Here is a 20,097-nt window from a genome sequence, read left to right as displayed (position 1 = left end):
ACCTCATTTTATGTCAGGATCGCATTCCTAATGTGCTCAAAACCCTGTAGGACCCCAAACTTTATAGCTGTTGCTTTCCGTAAGGCAGCAGCTCCTCCCGCAGAAGATCTGCCTCCAACAATGATGCATTTCAAAATTGCCTGCAAAATGTGAAATATGTCTGCTCTAATAAAACTGGAGTTTTTAGGCAACTCAAGGGATTTTAATATGTTTGTGGAGAAGAGATGCCTTCTATTTCTTCGGCTGTATTTTCATAAAGTTGAGGTATTTCACTATTAGGAAAGATGGAGGAAATAAATCTGAAATACTTGTTCCCCACCCATTTTTCCTTCAGTTATTCTCATCCATAAGATATAACGAATGCTAATATGGCTCAGGCATCTTGAGAATCATAAGTTTTGCTCGATGGCTATTGTCTATTGCTGAGAGAACTCATGAGTCAAAAATCCTTCCTTCAGACTTCAACCCTGTTTATATTTGGATTTTTTTTTTCCAGAGCTATAACTCTGGATGCAAATGGTTTTTCTGTTGACTTGTCTGTCATTCTCTGATGTCTGCAGATATTTGATCAGCTCTATTCTGTGCATGGCATGGCCCTTCTCTGGCAGCTACACGCATGGGAAAAAAAAAATGTTATCAATAAGTTCAGAGGAGCCTCAGCAGACTCAGAGAAATTTCACACAAACATAAAACAAAACCTAACCCCTGTGACGGGGAAAGTTTACATTGCACCAGATTTTAGCAGCTTTCTTGTGCCTTTGGTGAGATGTCAGAAGCGCAGGTGATTTTAATTTTCTTGTACAGAGAGGAATGGAGAAGTTTGGAATTTGCATGCATGATCAGGACCTGTGTTTGGGAAAATGTAAACTCATCACAGTGGAAAATGTGTTGTTTGGAGTCTGAGGGTGAAAACAAAGCTGAGGATTTTGGAGAGACTGCCTGAGCCAGATGGCCTGGTGCATTCCCAGTCTGGCAGCCCAACTGCTCCCTCCTGTATAATATACAGCCATTTGTTCTGGGATATTTACGCTAGAGCTGTTTCCATGTGAATGTTTGAAAACCATTAAAAATGAACATATTAGGAGAGATAAATTTATTTAATTTGTGTGAATACATCGATAAGCAGGCTGTGAATCAAAGGCAGAGGGAGACTGGATAAAATAATTAGATGCTTCTGAATTGTGTGTGGAGAGGCAGAGCAAGAACTCCCTGTCCTGGCCCCGGGACCAGCTCCGCGCTGCTTGTCCGGGATAAACCTCCCTGGGATGGGTCGAGGTTTTGCCTGGGGAAGGGGTAAAACCTCGGGTAATTGAGGGTTAAGGATTCAAAGCCAAATAAATGTAATTCACAGTATTTTCTCTGTAGATATACAGTGGATACAAGCCTAATCCTCTCTGGGTAAAATTCTGGCCCATCTGAAGTCAATTGCAAAGCGCCTATTGAATTCGGTGGGGCCAGGATTTTATTTTCTCCCTGTGTGTACAGCTGTAAACGTCATTCCAAATCATTTTAGTTCTGTTTTGGAAAAGACCCTAATTTTAATGAGTTTTCCCTTCTCTTTTATTTCGGTGAGGGAGATACTTTGTTTTGTGAGGCAGATGGAATCTGAAAGCAAGTGGATTTAGATGCACATTGGTGATTTCTCTCCTTCTCTTACTCTTTTAAAATCAAGGCCATGACATAACTGAGTAATATAATGACCATGATCTCATTCCTTCAAGATTGTTTTTCGTCCAGTTCTGAAAGCAGGATTGCTTGACTGGCAAACTGACACCAGGAGACGATTCTGCCCTCACTTGTACCAGCATAAATCTGGATTTATTCAGGAATAGTTAAGAACAAAATCAGCCTCTGTATTTTTCCGGCTTGTTTGTAGATTATTTTATTGCTTTATCTTACTGCATCTACTGGGGAAAAAGTAGATTAAATGAGAACTGCAGCCTTGACTTGTGGATCGTCCCCATTCCTTTTTATTTTTTATTTCTTATTATTTTTTTTTATTCATGAAGTCTGACAGTGAAAAGTTTAGGTGAATTTTTGGACGTACTTCACTGTGATGCGCTCAATGCAGTAATTTTTATTTGTTGTTAAGCAGTGAATTGAATTTGATTAAACTTTTTATGCAGATTTATTTAAAGAGAAGTAGGGAAGTCTCATATTTTTGACACAAATTTTTCGGGGCCGGATTTTGAGGTCCGTTTGTGCATGAGTGACTGTTACTCACTGGGACTTCTTGCAGGAAGGTTACTTGGGTGAGTAACAGCTGGCAAAATGGAAGATAAATTTTGTGGAGAAATGTTTAAGTTGTTCAGGAGAAGAAATGCTATTTTCAAGTGTGTACGAATTACCACCGAGTTAAAACGACATGAAGTAAACAAAAAGAAAAAACCCAAAGTCTATAATTTTGCATTTCCTTTGCCGGTGTTTTGTTGTGCAACTCTGATGTGTATCTGCAGGCTTATTTTTAGCTCTGCTGTGGTCTAAGTTTATGCACTGTAACTTTCACTTTGTCTCTCATTAATGTGATCCCTATTTGACAAAATCATGACGACGTTAGTGCGACAGGGAACCCTGACGCAATCTCCCTGTTTCAAAACCTGAACTTAAAAACCGCTTAATTTATTTAAAAAAATCAAGATATTTTTGTTAAAAAGAGCAGCTTCTCAAATCCAAGAGCTAAACATTTTCACAACAGTAACGTAGTAGACCCTTCCTGTAAAAATACTTCTGGCAGCTCTAACGATCTGAAACTTTAGCAGTTCCTGTTTCCTTTTTGAAACTAATTGTAGAATTAATGCTTCAGAGCGGCGCGGTTTGCGAGGCGGTCGAGTATCTGCAGGGCTCTCGGGCAGCCATTCATGGGGGCACACGGTGCTCCACACAAGTAAATGGGCACACAGGAGTGGGGAGATGGGGATGAGCTGCTCAGAAGTGAGCAGTCATTTCAGTCCCCAGCGCGTCCTCCCGCTCCCCAGAATTTCCTAGGAATTCCTGCAGGAACAGGGCAGGCAAGGGGAGCCGCGTTTGACGCGGAGAAAACAAAATGTGCACGGGTGCAACTTCGATAATTGAATGCAAATAAAGTGAGAAGCAAATCCTTAACGTGGAGGGAGGCAGAAGAATGTCATGCACGCAAAGAAGGGATCACTGATGCTAAACACAACAGACAAGGTGATTATGTAGCACAGTGTTGACTCTGCCCGTTCATTATTGCTATTTAGTTGAGTTATTTAAGCAGCTACCTGGAGGTTAAGTAAGCACAGCAGCAGGAAGGGGAGAGGAGGAGAGAGGGCAGGGGGAAAAAAGAAAGTAAATTTTGCGTTCTGGTTTGTCACTTCATTGGCTCCACTGGCAACAAGCTAACCCATCCTGGGTAAATTTATTTTAATATTTGGAAGTATAAGAAGAACGAGCTGAGTCCAGCAGCCCTCTCCTCCCATGTCTGTTATGATTGTCTGGAGGTGACAGGAGGGCTGGTGGTGTTTGTCCCCACTAGAGGCCTCAGAAGTAGATCTGCTCTTTTTCCTCCTGCTCTGCATTCTCAGAGGGAGATTATTTTTTAACTGTTGATGAAGTCCAAGAAGTGCCATGAGCTTCCTCCTTGCCTGGCCTGTCCCACTGCCAGGTGGAACCTGATCTGGGGTTTTCTGGAGACTTTGCAATGTCCCCGCTGACTGACCCCACCAGGTGTCAGCCAGTTACTTCAGTTCTCTGGCTTTGCCTGGAGGAAGCTTCTCCCCATCTTCCCCACTAATGCTGGGAATGAGGCTCTTCTGAATTTGTCCACCTCCTGCTATAATCCATGTAATTCCATTTTCTAAGGCTTCTTACAAACCATCTCTACCTCTCTTGGGTACTGATGTGGAAGTAGCTCAAGGTGGGGTTCTAGCTGGGGTCAGGGATTGCTGGTGTCTGTGCTGGGGGGACTTTCTGTGCAACCCCTTTTTCCCAGTGCTGGGTTCACAGCTGTTGTCCCTCACTGCTATAAATGAGGGGGCAGAAGCCAGGTGAGGCTCTGGGCCTATTAGTGGCAATTAGTGGCAGCCTCTGTTTTATCAGCTATAAAAGCCCAGCCCAGAAGCTCCTAGGTTTTTGGGGAAGTCTTGTAGCAAAACTGAAGTTAAAAAGTTAAAACTACCAAAGGTAACACAGGTCTATTCATGGTATTATTTATGGAAATATTAAGGAATTTTATAATGCATGATATTAATATTGCATGTTGCCATTTAAATTGTGTAAGGGTTAGTGCATGCTTCTTCAGATTTGTGTGTTTTGAGATTTGTGCCCCTTCTGGAAGTGCCACACCTCTTACCTTTTGTGGGTTACATTTGTAAGGACTAGAAAAACAGTTTGTTCTATATCAAGGTAACTTACTTTTCTGTCAGTATTTTCTATGCTTCCATTTCAACTAGATCTCATTCTTTAAAATGTGTTTCATCCATAGAGCACACTTCTTAAATTTCAGTCTCTATTTTATTGTTAGCTCTAGGGAGACCCATCTCAGATATCATTTTACCTACTGAGTTTTTCCCCCCAATTTCTTGTTTTAAATTCTGTGCTTTAGAGGCTGAAAAGGTCACACCAAGCTCAAGGGCAGTGCTGATGCTCAGCTGCAGGGGTGGTCATCCCTCCAAGCCTGGGGCTCTGATCCCCGCTCCGGAGTGCCACCCTAAAAGATTTAGAAACCTCAGTGCCAGCAAAAGATGCTGTTGCAAGGGAAACTCCACTCTTGTTTTGCTGCTGGGGGTCTGGTGCCTGGGAGCAGGGCTGGCTGGAAAACATGACTCTGTGGGGCTGAGCTGGAAATCCTGTCCCACAGGGGCTGTGAGCACTAACCCAGCTCGTGGGTAACGCCGATCCCTTGCTGCTGGTGGGAGCAAACGCAGACTGCTCTTGAAATGTGAACACTCTGCCTTTCCACAGCTTTAGCTTAAAGGATTCTCCCTGTCTCCCTGTTGTGCTGTCTCAGAGTCAAATTTCTCAAGCTGGTTGATCCTCTGTTTGTTTTGGTCTCCTCTGCTCTGGTAGGGCCTTCTCCTCACTTATTTATACCCCTGGAACTCTGGAGGTGCTCTCTGGAAAGCGCTGGATCAGGAGGTTCAAGGGAAGAATCAGGCCCAGGCTCTTTCTCAGGAGCTACCAGGAAAATGCCTGGGCTGTGCAGCTTTTGTAATTAAAAATGCATGAGCTCTCTTTTCTGCCTTTTTTTTTTTTTTTTTTTTTTTTAATGAATAGGACCCAAAGTATACCAAGCCTTGCTGTTTTTTTTTTCTTTCTCTCTTTCCCCCCCCCCCCTTCTTTTTAATGCTATTAGGTTTATATTTTATTCTGAATTGAAAAGAAAATTGTGGTTGTCTTGACTACTAAAAAAACCCATCCTACACACTGCTGGAGAGATGTGCAACAGAGAGGAGGGAATTTAGCTGTACTCAGCTTGTGTTGTTTTACAACTGCAGGTCTTGGAGCAGGTTTGGTGGAGATGCCAGCTCTCTTTAGCCTGAGCTGTGGTTTGTAACTTGCTGAGCCTTTGCTTACCGTGACATGTTTTGATTTTCTCCAAACTCAACCTTATGTACAACTAAAAATGTGTTTTATTTCTAGGCAATAGTATATGAAGGCCAAGACAAGAACCCAGAAATGTGCCGAGTTCTGCTCACGCATGAAATAATGTGCAGGTAAGAAATACCCCTCTTCCAGTTAATTAGTGATGAGAAGATGAATCTGTCTCCCAAAATCTAGGTTGAACTTACAGCTATTTTCGGACTTAAATTTATCTTTCTTGCATTAAACAATCCCAAAATAACACAGTTCGGTGTGTGTAATTAGCAGCAAGGTCTCAGTTGTCACACTAGTTTTCAATTATTTATAAAGAGTTATTCTTAACAGAATGCTGCTGGTTTTCATTTAGACACTGTAGCCCACAAAAGGTCTCCTCACCGAAATTAACAGTCTATTATAGTCTTGTAGCAATAAACGTCTCTGTCCCCAGTTCCCAACAAAAAGTCCTCAGCAAAATGACAAAATAGTATTTATTTTTTTCTGGGTGTGCATTAAGGAGTGAGGTCAGGAGGTTCTTTTGTCCGGGTTGCTGCTCACGTGGGGTCTCTCCTCGGTCAGAGTGGAGCAGCTGAAACTTCTCTGTGCAAAAGATGTCATCTTCTTGATTTTCTTTAAATTTCCCCATGCAGATTTGGGTCTGCCCAGTACTCTCTTGCCCTGCCTGGGGTTGGTGACTTTAATTCAGTCAAATATCTTCTCCCCCAAACTTCTGCAGCTGCTTCCTTCTCTGTTCTGGCTGGTTGAAGTAGGTGAAGCCTCCTCTACTTCCTTTTTACCACAGACTCCTTCTCCACCTCAGAGAGCTTGACCTCTCAGTCTCATTAAAGTTAGTGGGTGTTTTTTGCATGTCTGAAAAAATCATTTGTTACATGTTATTCGATGGCAGAAAATAATTCCCTGGTGGAAGACGAGGCATTCTTGCATAAGCTCATTGTTACAATCAGTTGTTTTAAGACTGTAAAAATGCCATTGCATGCGTTGTAACTTTTACAAAATACATTTACTAAAAAGGAGTAACTTGAGGGTAAAAACTAGTACCCACTTCTAAAAGAATAAACTTGGATGAGGGTTTCCTGGCAGGGGAGAGTCTTTGACAAAATACTCAGATGGAAACTTCTCTGTTGGTTGATTTTTTTTTTTTTCCCTTTAAATTCTTGGGATCTGCATGTTTTGTCCTCCACTGACAGCTCCTCCTGCTAAAACCCTGCTGGGGGGTAGCACCCCATGATGAAGGCAGAGGAATTGCTCTCCTTGCCCTGCCAGCTTGGGTGAAACCCTGCACAGCTTTCCCCCTCAAATTCTTCCTTGCAGCAGGATTTTGGGGGATTTTAGTTTTCATGTCTTGCTTTTCTAGGCTGCTTCTTTCAAGAAACCAAAAAACTTGGTTTGCAGCTCCAAGAGGTGCCTGAGCCTCTGCTGCCATTGGGAGCCTCTGCTGCTTTGCTGAGGACTCCAGGCCACTTCTGCCTTTTCAAATGGAATCCCAGTCATGTTGACAACTTGTAATTGTCCTAAAATTCATTGGCCCAATTAGCACGACTTTCACACTGGATACCTAGCTAGGAACAATTCATGGAAATATTGAAGGAGGCCCCTGACCTGATAAGACTCAAGTGCCTTTTACTTTTCTCCTGTAAGAGGCCAGTAAAACAGTGGGACTGGGCACATGAGTAAAATTAAGGACAAGTTCAAGTGCCTGCAGTGTCAGGGTCTGAATCTGCCACTAGTCCTGGGTGATGTGTCCTCCTGATCCTTAAGCAGCAAGGTTTGGTGGTAGGAATGACTCACTGAGCTAGAATCAACTACTTTAAAGAATTAATTTCCTCACAGATACTTTGGAAAAATAAAGTGTAAGAAGTAAATTAAAACTTTATATAGTGGGCTGAGTTTTAACCAGAAGACCAAATGCCCACATCACAGATTTACAGCCATTCAATATACTTTGACTGAGACAAAATTATTTCTGTTCTGGGAACATGGAAAGATGTGCAGTCATTCCCTTTATTAAAGCACTTTGCACTTTCTTTGTTCTTAAAATTCACTGGCTCAGGAGCTTTATTCTTCTGCTATTTATTTACTGCTAGCCCACGTTTTGTGTTTCATAGCCATAAGGTGGAGGGGTAGAAAAAACTCAAACTGACTGTAGTAGGCAAATGTTGTGTTCCTGACGGGGTGGGGGAGCCACATTCAAATTTCCTACAGCTCATATTAGATATTTCCCATTTCCTTTGCTGCCCATACGTGTGTAAGAGGGTGCTGTTTGTTTACCAGGCCGCTTGACCCTATTGCACAAATCTGTCATCTATTGTGCTGCTAACACGCTTTTAAATTGCAAATCTGATGCTCTTTAGGGGTCTAGAATGGGAAAAAATTCTCTCTCCACACCATTCTGTTTCTCTTGATTTCTTGCCTGTTGTAAGTGGAAGTTGGGATGTGCTGAATTTGCACCAGGGGTGCAAATGCAGCCTCAATTATAAGCATAAAATTAGAGTCTGTTCCCCATTAATCAGCCCAGCTAATTGCTATGCACTACCATTAGCCATATGGTGTGAAAGACAGCTTGCTCTCCCTAAGATGAAATTTCTTCATTTCAGACATGAAATAGTGAGGGCTCTGTATTTTAAAATAGCTTGTTTTAGATATTTAATTTCTAAACAACTTTCAGCAGTGCTTTCTATCAAGGCTAACTGCACAATAAAACTTTGCATTTATGTGACAAAGCTGGGTATTTATAGTGTACTACAGCTACGGCATGAAGGAGACAAAGAATTCAAATGTGTAGGAGAGTCCTGGCTGTGGTAGGAGAGCGAAGCTGAGGTTTGCTTCAGGTAGCTGTTTATTTCAAAGGATTTCATTGTGTTTTGTCAGATATAAAAATCTACGCTGTTGGTGAAAATGTTAATAGCTGGGGAGAATTCACAACCTCAGTGGAATTTATTAGTATTGTAGGCAGCACAGGGAGGGACATCTATAGTTAATATTGCCTCAACAATTTCCATTATGAAACCTTCAGTGGCTTACAGCTTTGCCAAACTTAAACTGTTCTGGCTGAAATATCCTTTGCAGGGTGTCAGCCTCAGGCTGACTTTCTTTGGAAAGTTTCAGCTAAAATGGTTCAGTGATTTCTGAGAATGAGGTTGGAGTAAAATATGGGTTTTGTCTGTATAAAAAAAGATCCTACAGCTGTTTTGGCAGGGGGGTCCCACACCTCCACGCTGCAGGGTGAGGAGCCTGTTTGGGGCAGGGATGCCGTGGATCCTGATGGCATCTTGGGACCTTGTGCCTCTCCCACCCAGCCTGGCAGCCAACGTCTCCTTGGTGCTGGCCAGGTGCCACGGGCCCCAAATTCCTCATTGTTCATTGTCCCTGGGATGCACAAAGCAGGGCTCCTGCATGGGGACACTCCGGCCGCCGCGCCAGGCCCCGCACAGCAAGGGCGGCTCTGGGGTGAGCAGGCCTCGAACTGAGGGCCCGGGCTGAGATCCTTGCAGAAGGGAAGAGGAGGAGGATGATGGGATGCAAGGAGACAGCAGAGCAGCAGGTCCCCAGAGGGTTGGGTGAGGAGAAAGGCAGCAATAAAAGCTGGGGGTGGTGGTGGCCTGAGGAGGAGTGGGATAGGGATGGTGAGGGGTTCGGGAATGAGCCATGAGGATGGCAATGACTGTGGGTGCGGGAAATGCCAGGAGGATGCATTACTACCAAGGATTACTGGCTTTAAAAACAAGCAAACCCCACCAATAAATCAATTTATGTAGGCTTTTCACGTGGGCCAGCATGGCATTGTGTCTGAGCTGTGGCTCCTGGCCCCACCTAGGGAGAGGTGTCATGGAAGAACAGCAAAGATGAGTCCTTGTCCTCATGGCTGCAAGGAGCTGGCACTCCCTGATCTTGCACAGAGCCTTGCTGGGAGCTGGAGGGTTTCTGAGTGGTTTGGAGAAGCTCCTGGGAATTTTAAAATTCTTTCAGGGAAAGGAGAAAGGGTGCTGAATATTTAGGAACTTATTTCCAAGTGCTAAGTAGGCACTTAAAGCCAAAGCTTTTGAGGGAAATTGAATTAAAAGCACTTTTAACCAGGTCTGAAACTCAGGATCTGCGTGATGTTTTAATTCTCTGCATAGAAAAACTAGAGTGAAGAGACCTCCAATTCTGCTGTTGCAGGGAGGGGGAAAAACCACAAAAGGCAAATGAATTCTAAAATTTAATTCTCTAGATCATGGAGGAACATTCAGGGTCTCCTTTCATGCTAGAGCCACCCGATGGTGGGATGTGCCAGCCATGCAGCCCCTCCACATCACCCTCAGACTGTGGTCATGGAGTGAGGTCTCCTGCTATCACCTGGGACTATTGGGGTGCACTTTTGGGAGGGTACCCCGATTAAGGGGCCACCTGAGGAGCAGTGAAGTGCTTCCCCTGCTCTCAAAGCTGGGTTGTCCCGGTTGGGCAGTGCCTGACACTTGTGGCAGGAGGTGAGACCGAGGTGTCCCTGTCCCCAGGCCGCCGTGGCTGCCTCTCCCTCTGGGTTAATGCCCAGGAAGGTGCCAACCTCTGAGCCCCACAGTATGGATGCTGGTATTTGCCCATCTCGTGCTGGGAGCCTGGGAACCTTTGCTTGCCTGAGTAAGTGTGGCAATTTCTGTCCCTCCAGTCTGCTGGGAGAATGTCAGGACTAGCCCTGATTCACTTCAGTCACAAGAACTGCATTGTCTTAACTTGTGCCAACTCTGGTTCTAATTACATTTTAATCATTTAAAAATGATTAGCAGTTTTTATTGCCTTGTTTGTGGGTAAATTTTCTCACCCCACACATTCTAGCTGCACTCCAATGACAAGTCCTTTTATAGGCAAAAAAAGCCCCTGAACGTCCCCATGACTATTTACCTACAGCATATTTTATTCCTTCCTAAATTTTAATACTTTCAGGGTGCCAAGGCTCTGGCATTTTCTGGTGGATCAATTGTGGTATTGTGCTGTAAAATTAAGCAGTTTTTTTTGGCAATCCCAAACAATGTAACTTCCACCAAAATGAAGATACCGCACATGTGTTAACTGTGAAAAGTTTCAGCCCTGAATAGTTGCCTTGAAGCTTTTTGCGGTGAAAAGAATTATGTATTTTCCTCTCTTTGAAAACAAAATTATTATTTTTTTAAAAGCCATGTTTAAACAGGCTGTTTTTGTAAAAGGCCCCTTTTTTGTTATCTTTAGTGTGGTTAGTTGCTTTATTGCTAATCTTGGTGGGTAACTGTATATTATTCACTCTATTGTTCAGCAACACAAGAGAACCTTTGTCATACTCCCAACAAGGCTATTTATATAGCATGGCACTGCTGAGGGCTTCTTCCTGCCCTGATGTTCTTCCACCTTCTGGGGAAAGGAAAATAGTTCATCTGAGAGGGAGAGTGAGCAGTGGTCCCTCCTGACAGCTGCTGAAATACAGGCGAGGTGCAGGTCCCCAGGATGCCACTGGGAACAAACTTAGTGGTTTGCAGGATTTGGTTGTGTGTGATTGAGGCTGACCAGAAAGTTTATTGAACCTGAGATGTGCCCAGGTCTGGCCAGGGAGAGCAGCCACGGTGGTCCTTGCCGCCTGACACTTGGTGCCATCATGGGATGGGGTCCCTGCAGCTGCCCATGCTTTGTCCAGCAGGTCCTTAGGGACAAAAAGGACTTGGGAAAGTCAGGAACTTCTTGATTTTTAATTTTTTTTTTTTTTTTTTTTTTTTTTTTTTTTATTTCTTGAAGCCTTGACTTCAGTGGGGGAGTTTCTCTTAAGGTACATCAGCAAACAGGATCTTTCCTTGTGAGATAGGGGTTTCCTCCCTGGGGTGAGTGGGTGGGTGAAATCTAAAGGCTTTGCTGACCTTTGTGGCTGTGATTTGGTCTCGTGGTTTACATGGGCTGGTGGGAAGAGCAGGGCAGCTCCCTGATACAGCTCCAGAGGCACCAGGAGGGATTCCCACCTGGAGCAGGAACACGTACCTCACCTACAAACTCACCAGCAATATATTTATTTACACCTCCTTACCAAAAACAACACTTGACAAGGAATCATCAAAACCCACCAACTTAACTTCTCTTGGGAAACAATGAGCCACCTTAGCTTAAAAAGAATCCCAGCCTTGAGGTCAGCCATGGAGCAGAGCTTTGGGAGATGGAGCTTGTATTTCACATGCCTGCTTTGTATCTGACCTGATGCAGGGCAGCAGCCGCTGGAGCGGAGCTCTCTGTGGCATTAGTGATCATTAACATGCTCGGAAAACTTGGGGAAACAGGCGCGCTCGAGCATAAAAAGCTGCTGCTGCTGCTTGCATTTCAGCTCCCCCATTAACACCAGTGCTTCTTAGAGGGAGAATAATTGTGCTTTCGGAGTTTGGGGGGGAGGCTTGCCAGTAGCTGGGAATTGTGTGGAAGCGGGAATATCTTGTGGATGTGTAACACAAGCGTTAAGCAAATGTAAAAACCAGGCTCAGCAGGGAAAAATCTGCCTTATTTTGTGTGCCAGCATCTGCGGGACAACTGTTAAACCCCGCGGAAAAGAGGCTACAAACAGGCAGCTCTCCCTGTTTTGGGCAATCCTTGAATTATTATTTGTGAAAGGGGCAAAACCCCTCTCTTTTTATATTTTCCGTTGCTAACCAGCTGTGCAAGAAGTTAAACACCGTAATTAACCCATATGTGACCCAGTGCATTTGACTGATTTGCAGGCAGGGCCGGCAGGGTAACTCGAGCCGGCAATTTGAACCCAACATGTTCGTAATGATGATTTTACAGTGTAATGGTCGCACTAAATCCTTTCGCTTTTGCTCTGTAGCCGCTGTTGTGACAAGAAAAGCTGTGGCAACAGAAATGAGACTCCATCAGATCCAGTGATAATTGACAGGTAAGGACTGCTATTGTTTCCTTCCATTTTTTTCCTCTTCCACCCTCTCCTCATTATAATGAAACACCTGCCCTGTGTTGCTAATGGGGAAGAATTAGGAGGATATGCGGATGAAATTTTGGGTTTTTTTGATACAGAATTAGTTGTGCTTTGCAGTTGTGATTGCTTTGGAAGGGCCATATGTGGGAAAATGTAGGGATACTGGAGCGCCCTGCGCTGTGGAGAGCTCCAGCTCTTGTAACTGATTCATGTGCATAAAGAGGAGATTTTTCTTTCTGACTTTCTGTGACTCAATTCACATGCTATGCCAGGGAAGCTTCAGGAATAAAATAATAATAGTTTGTGATTTATGAAATGTGGTTGGGTGCTTATAAATATTTAACTTTTATTTGAAAAATGTTTGAATCATTATCACTTAGCTACTGTAGTTCTGTTGGATGCAATCCATCTACATTTTAAGGCTTTTATTTATGCATAAAAACAGTTAAGAAAATAGATCTGCAATGTAAGGTTTTTTCCCTCCTCTTATTTTCTTTGGTTGGAATACTATTTTGACTGTATTGTCAGTTGATTAATTCATTGTTGCCTGTCTTAATTATTGTGTTTTTAAACAGATCCATATTGCTAATCTGACATCACTGAGTAAATCATTGTAGTACAATACATCTATTCCTGTTGTTCTGGGCCATGTGTAGTTTCTGTTGCTCGCCAATTATGCAGAATGGTAGCCAAAGAGCCATTTTTACATTTTTATTGTCCAAATGTGTTGTCCAAAGCCGTGTGGGATAGCCAGGGTATTGTGCAGCATTACTCCAGAGGATTTAAATGGCCACCAAGCACCAAAAGGGTCTGTCAGAGCTGGGGAAAGCAACACCCTGTACTGAGCTGTGAGTAGAGGGACCCCAAACACACAGGGATGAGGGCACAGAGCATTTGCCTCTCCTTGCATTGCTGTCTGAACTATGTTTGCTGCATGAAGTTCTTAGAATCTTCCATGCCAGAGCATCCATTTTATGAAAGAAGGTCAGGTGGGTTTGATGTGTTGGGGGGCCCACTGGAGAGCAGTCCAGAGCTTTGTGCTCATCCCAGCTCCCAGTTCTTGGATGGGTTGGGTAGGAAAGTGCTTTTATTGGATGCTTATAGCAGATGTTTTGATTAGCTGTAATAAGTCATCCTGAGAATGTTTAAATCTCTGAAGATATCCCTATCTATTTTACTAGGCATATTTTCATCTTCTCTGAGCATCAGGTAGCACCAGAGGAAGTGTGTGTGGGGGAAAGCCCCCCAGTGAAACCTGTACAGAGCTGTGTTTTATAAGCATGCTGCAGAGCTGAACACTATAAACATGGTGTTAGAGTGGCATTTTGAGCAACATGAAAGCTACAAAATTCACATGAATTTTTCATTGTACTGGAAAGTGAGATGTTAAGATGCTAATGGCAGGTTTACAGAAATATTTTGTTTAACTATCTAGTATGCAAAACTGCCAGTTGCAGATAATTTTAAATTTTGAAAGCCAGAGATGCTGTCTGTTGCATGCTTCCTGCAAAATGAGGAAAATAGATACAGGAAAAAACCCAGCTTTAACTTCTAGCAGTGATCTATACCTCAGTCTTTACATGAGTTGATGCAATAGTTACCAATTTTGAAGTTTCTTCTTAAAATGCAAGGTAAACACAATTCTAAGCTGATAACACAAACCCTGCCTCGCCACCCGCACTGAATCACACTTGGCTTGTGAATGGGTTAAGCTTTTAAGTTCTTCACTTGGTTTTAAATTGTGACTTTGATACAGGAGGTTGATATGACTGTGGTTTGAATAACACTTGATTTTGACCTGTTCCTGTGGGTTGCAATGGCATAAGAAATTTGACTCAGCAGTACTGTAATTAGCCCTCCCTGTGTTTTTGAAACAGGATTGTGTTACCTGGATTGCATTAGTGTGGCTTCTATTGTTGCCGCTTCGCATCTGTCCCAGTAGGGTACTTAAAACCTTTTCTTGGCTGGGGCTAGTTCAAACAATTTAGGCCAAGCAAGTATGTGCTTTATACAGTTAGTAGCTTTAGTGATGTTTCTTGTGACATTTATCCTATTCATTTTTCTTGTCCCCTTTGGTTTGGAAAGGATGAAGTGATTTCTACAGAGCCTTTTTACCTGAAAACGAGTCCTGTAAAATTGTTCTGTGATTAAAATGCCTGCACAAGTCAGGCCATGTGTTTGGTTGTGCTCCATTGTCACTTCTCAGTTTTTAACTATTATGTCAATTGGTATGCAAAGCCATATTTAGTTATATTTATTTGCACTGAGCTTAGAGAACTCATTTACCATTTGGGTTAAAGCACTCCCACATGCCTGGTGCTCTGATCAAGTCTTTGCCTATGGATTTAATCTAGCTCTTGCATCAAATCTTGTGAATCCACAGACTCTGACCTAACATAGAGTTTAACATAGAATCTATCCATGGGATTTTTGACATATGCACTTACATGGAAATGTTATCCTCTTCTGACAAGTTGGAATACTATTTGGGATTGATTAATTCTCTTTGATGAGGCTGGAGGGACTCGGGATAGAGAGGGCTCTGGCTTTGTGGTGGTTTGGTGAACTTGGAGAAAAGGCTCTTTGGCAACTTCCAAGTTACATGTGCTGTGTTCTCCTTCAAACCCTGGATATGTGTGAAATCAAATTGTGTATTTCTCTTTAATGAAAATGTGGGTTTTGAGAAAGAAAGTCTGTAGCTGTGTTTGGAAAAAGGATATGACTTTATTCTTTATAAAATTGTTTTATACTTTGCTCTATTATAGTATCAGCAGATACAGCCATGAAAGGGACCTAAAGAAATTTATACTCATATAAAACAGTGATTTAAATTTTCTCTCTGGAGAACAAAATTAGTTTATTATGATTACAGAGCAGTCATCCCAAGGAAGTTTCTTGGAAACCTGTGTGTGTCTGTATCATCTTCTTAGCATAGCCTGTATATTTTATTGCTAATCCAGTTACATGCGTTGAGATGAAGATCTGATGAACAGGAACTCATTTTAAAAGGGGTATTATTGTCACAATACAAATGCACAATTCCTCCTGTGAGTGCAGTGGCAGGGCTGTATTGTAATCACACTTAAAGAAAACACAGAACACTTCCTGTTATTAAATTAAATTCTAGATTGATTTAACTTTCGAATTGTAATTCATATTTGAATTTAAAAGGTTCGCAATAAAATTCCTGTGAAGAAATTGAATAAATTGTAGTTTTATTACCACTCTGGATATCCTGGTATCCTAACCTTTTTCCTTACAGTTATCTTAGTTCAATAAATAAAACCTCATTAGACTATTCCCATTTCAACGAGTTTATTAAATTTTACAGGAGTAATTAGCATAAGCTGTGCTAATTTTTCTGGAAGACTAATGAGAGAACTTCCTAATTAGGTTTGCTTTGTAAGAATCAGAAAAGATGATAATGACAAAAGTCACATAGGGGAGAAAGTGGGGCTTTATGTTATTCCTTGGTTCAGGAAAAAGGCTCCTCTCTTGGCACTGTGTTCTAAACTTTTAAACCCAATTTACCATTGTCAGGACTGATATTTAATGGTGTTACCAGTGCCTGCTGGGGCTTCTTTGCCTTTTACGGCTGCATCCAGTCAATAGGAGTCCTACTGACTGATAAAATAGGAATTGCCACTGCAACCCCAAATATAGCGGCAGAAAAAATATATATACCATATATATCATATATATCCTGCTTGAGACATTGCATGGAAAAAGGGCTGAAACAGGCAGCTCCTGGCTCATCCCAGGCTGGTGACAGTGACCTGGGATTGGCTTTGCTAATATTTACCAATTGAGGCAGGACCTGTAGTGAGAATCTGGCCACTGTCTATCTTTTGGATTGATAATCTTTAGGTGAGGTGGAAGTCAAGGGGTTTTGTGCTGGAGCTGCCCTGGGAGGGACTGTGTGACCTTTGGTGGCAGGGGATGGCCAGGGCTCCTCCTGGCCCTGCTCTGGTGATACACTGAAGGTCTTCATGTGGCATTTTGGATGCACTTTGGGAGCACCGAGGAGTTTTGTGCCTTTCCTGTGCCATCACAGCTCTTGTCCATGAGGCAGGGGTGGGGACTCATGGGTTGGAGGCTGTAATATTTCCTATACCTTGATATCAGATGACACCAAAGTACATTTTAATGCATGAGCCCCTACCAGTGTCTGAAAGACCTCTGTGCTTCCAACATGTGCAGGATGCTCATCTGGGCTCTCTGTAACTTGTCCCAGCACACCAAGCCAACTCACCTACAGATGGGTTTGAAATCTTTCTGCCTGTAACCTGAAAAGTTTTATGTTTGTGGGTAGAATTTCACTGTGCAAGGACATGAAAAACTCATTACCTCTGTTTTACTGCTTTACAAGTCATCAGGTAGTGGATTGTATTTTACAAGCCTGATCATCTTTTCATCCTAAATGCCAGGCAGGTGGAAAAGTGACTGGGAGGACTATATCACACTCCCTGCATCCTCCCCACAAACACACTGCTTAAGTAGATGGGCAAATAATGCATTTTGCAGTAGCTTTCAGTGTCTGGAGACAGGGGGAAGGAGATGCAGGGGAGGGGATGAGGTGGGTTTTGCTGAGGGATGCTTTGCTGTAGGGGATGGGGTCAGTGCTGCAGCTGATCCCCACCAGCCTGCAGGGACGTGGGCTCATCACATGGCACAGCAAAGTGGCAGGAGATGCCAGGTGCTCTGGCAGTGGCTCCTTGGCAGGAGTGCAGGTTCCTGCCCTGTCCTGGTGCTATCCTTGTCCCCCTGGCTCTGTGGGGTCAGGGGAAGCTGTGTCTGCTCCCCCTTGCTCGCACCAGGGATGGGCTGTGGGAGCCTGGGGGTCCCATCACTGTTGGCTCCTTGGGTGTGTTTTCCCACAGAAGGAGCAGGAGGGCAGGCATGGAGCACTCTGATAGACATCCTAAGTGCAAAGTGTCCCTGGCTGTGAATATTTGGCTGTTATCTGGAATTCTGTGCTGGAAAGCAGCCCACACCTCCCAGCTGCTGTGCCCCTTCCAGAGCTAGATGGGAGTTATTGATCCATCAGGGAGGAGTCAGAGGAGCAGAAGCTGGGTGACAGAGCTACCCCCAGCACTGCACAGAGATGTCTCCCAGGCTGTCTTTTCAGGCTGTGCTGCCTAAACCCCCTGGGCCTCTGAGCAGGGTGTTCAGAGACAGAAGTTGGCCTCCAGTGCTGTATGTGAGCTCCGGGAGCCCACACATTTCTGAGAGGGGAGGGACCCAAACACACATCCTCCAGGATTTGCTTGTGATTGATGCAGCTGAGAAGCATTACCCAGAACATTTCCCACATGACTTAGGCAACCAAAGGCATTTTGAGCTCTTGTGAGATAAATGGGAGACTGATCAGTAGATGCTTCTCACACTGAGATTCAGGCTTGCATGCTTGCCTCTCTAGGAGTGCTCCTCATGCATGTGGTGTCAGCCTTGTTTCTGTTGATGAAATCACTAGAGCTGGGGGTAACTTTGCAAGGATTCTTGCAAAAATCTCTTGGTTTCAGCCTGTTGGGGTTGGCACATATCACTGCTGCTTATAAATTCCTTTATTTTGCTCTTGGGGCTGAATGAACTTGGTCAGGGTCAAACCAGCTTCTGCTTATTGTTTGTTTGATTACTCTTCTCTCTGCCTCCAAGTACAAGAATTTTTGTGTGATCTCAGAAGTATTATGCAAAATCTTAATTTGGTCTGAGCTTCACTCAGAAGGTCTGTGAGTTTCTTAGCAAACCTGTTCTGAGTTTTCAGTTTGTTATTAAATCCCAAACCAGGCAAGCCTTATATGGTTTTGGGTTTCACTGCAAACATTTCACACTACTCTAATAGTTACTTGCTTCTCTCAGTGATGCCTTTTGAATCCCCAGCTTGTGTTTGGGGCTTTAGTTAACTGAGATCTTATGTTTGATTATTACTATTTCATAGAATTGGTGATGTAGCAGAGGCTTCTATTGCAAAGCAGGCTCATTGTGCTGAATGGTCTGTAATTTCTAAGCAGGGAGATGATCCCATTCCTGAAGAAAAATGGTTGTCCTGATGAAAAGCTTGTGTTAAATGTCCTGGAGATGAGGGGAACTGAAGACAAGATTGCTGATTTTGGCATTTGTCTGTTAGTGCTCACCCACAGGCACGGGCTTGGCCAGCTGTGACTTGAGTGCACACATGGGATGTGCTGGCCCTGCTGCCCCAAGGCCAGTGTGTCCATGTCAGTGAGTCCCTTGAGCTCTTCCTGAAAATCTCCTTCTCAGTGAGAGTTAACAAGTTTAGAGACTGAATTGGTTTGTTTTCATCCTGAAGTCCATCCTGAAGACCCTGTGGATCTTCTTGTGCAAAGGGATCTGAGACCTCATGGATTATTCTGCTGCTCCATTCTGGTGTCAGGATTTGGGTATTTGATGTTGGAGGTGCTTTAAAAATGTTGGTGCAGTGACCTCCTGCAGCACCAGGAAAGCTCTGAGTGCTCTGGCCCCAGTAGGAGCCCAGAGCCTGGCAGGGGGATCCATCCCTTTGTTTCTTGTCACAAAACTTCAAATGTGCTCTTCATACCTATCGATTTCTTAATATGAACTCCTTCTTCAAAGCGTGTCCTGCAGCAGGGAGGATGTGCTGGGCACAGTGGGCTCCCTGGCTCCATGCAGCTCAGTACCAGCTCTTCTCTCTCAAGAGTGGGGATTTTTTGAGGGTGAAAAAAACCCCCTATCTTTTTCTCATATGCATATATATACACACATAGTTTCTGGAGTGGATAAATTTCCTCTTCCATCTCAACACCTGATTTATTTCCATATTTGCTGGCACAGTGGGAATGCATACATGAATAAGAGCAATGGGGAAATGTATTTGCAAAGATCATCCTCAGTTTTAATGCAGATTAGCTAAAATTCCTCTGAACATGAAAAATGTATCTCAGCTCTATCTCAGTGTTTACTGGATAAAAACACAACCCAAGCTTTATTCTGCAGGAGCTGAGGTGTGTGAGTAGTTTTCTTCATGTGAGTTTTCATAAATGTTTTCATGTTCCAGCCACCAAAATGTATTCTTATAAGTAATTGGCCACACTTATTTAAATAACTATGTTAAATTCACAGGCACTTCTGCCTGCTGGAAGTATTTAATTTTAATACAACATCTAACTAATAAAGTTAAAAGAGAGTAAGAAACACTTGTAGGTTACTGTGCAAATCATGACTAAATTTCTAGAAATGTTTTTAACACTGTCCTCAGAAGGCAGCACGTCTCTGTAGTAGTAGTGGGAAATGTTGGAATGAATTTTCCTCTTTCCTTGTAACATCGTGATATTTTTTTCTGTAACAGTTCTGGAAAAGTACAGAAAACCCATACAAAGTTCCCAGTGTGTCACATTAGCAACTTTGCATAGGTAGTTTGTGATCAGAATATATTACTGTATCAACTGGGTGTTTACTTTTTTGCTAAGGACAGTATTTTACAGGTTTTTACTTTTTAAAGTGGAATGAATAATTTTCTATCCACTTTTTAAAAACGACGTTTGGAAATAGGAAATGTGAATATGAATTTTCTGTTGCTGTTAATATGTGAATGATATGAAATTAGTTATTAAAAGGCTTTATATCAAATCACTGAAGTTATA

At 43.1% G+C, this 20,097-nt stretch overlaps 1 protein-coding gene across 8 annotated transcripts in view; it reads left to right on the top strand.

Annotated features, from left to right (window-relative positions):
• The window catches only part of EBF1 (EBF transcription factor 1), a 265,262-nt gene that overhangs the window by 6,217 nt on the left and 238,948 nt on the right, over positions 1 to 20,097 (top strand). For all 8 annotated transcript variants that reach the window (XM_063168936.1, XM_063168935.1, XM_063168934.1 and 5 more), the window contains exons 5-6: positions 5,602 to 5,675; positions 12,368 to 12,436. In XM_063168936.1, coding sequence (XP_063025006.1) covers positions 5,602 to 5,675; positions 12,368 to 12,436 — 143 coding nt within the window. The remainder of the gene's footprint in view (positions 1 to 5,601; positions 5,676 to 12,367; positions 12,437 to 20,097) is intronic.

The sequence above is a fragment of the Melospiza melodia genome, chromosome 14, assembly GCF_035770615.1.
Source record: "Melospiza melodia melodia isolate bMelMel2 chromosome 14, bMelMel2.pri, whole genome shotgun sequence".
Classification (NCBI taxonomy): domain Eukaryota; kingdom Metazoa; phylum Chordata; class Aves; order Passeriformes; family Passerellidae; genus Melospiza; species Melospiza melodia.
The sequence above is the reverse complement of the archived record's forward strand: the minus strand, read 5'-3'. Positions and strand labels throughout refer to the sequence as shown.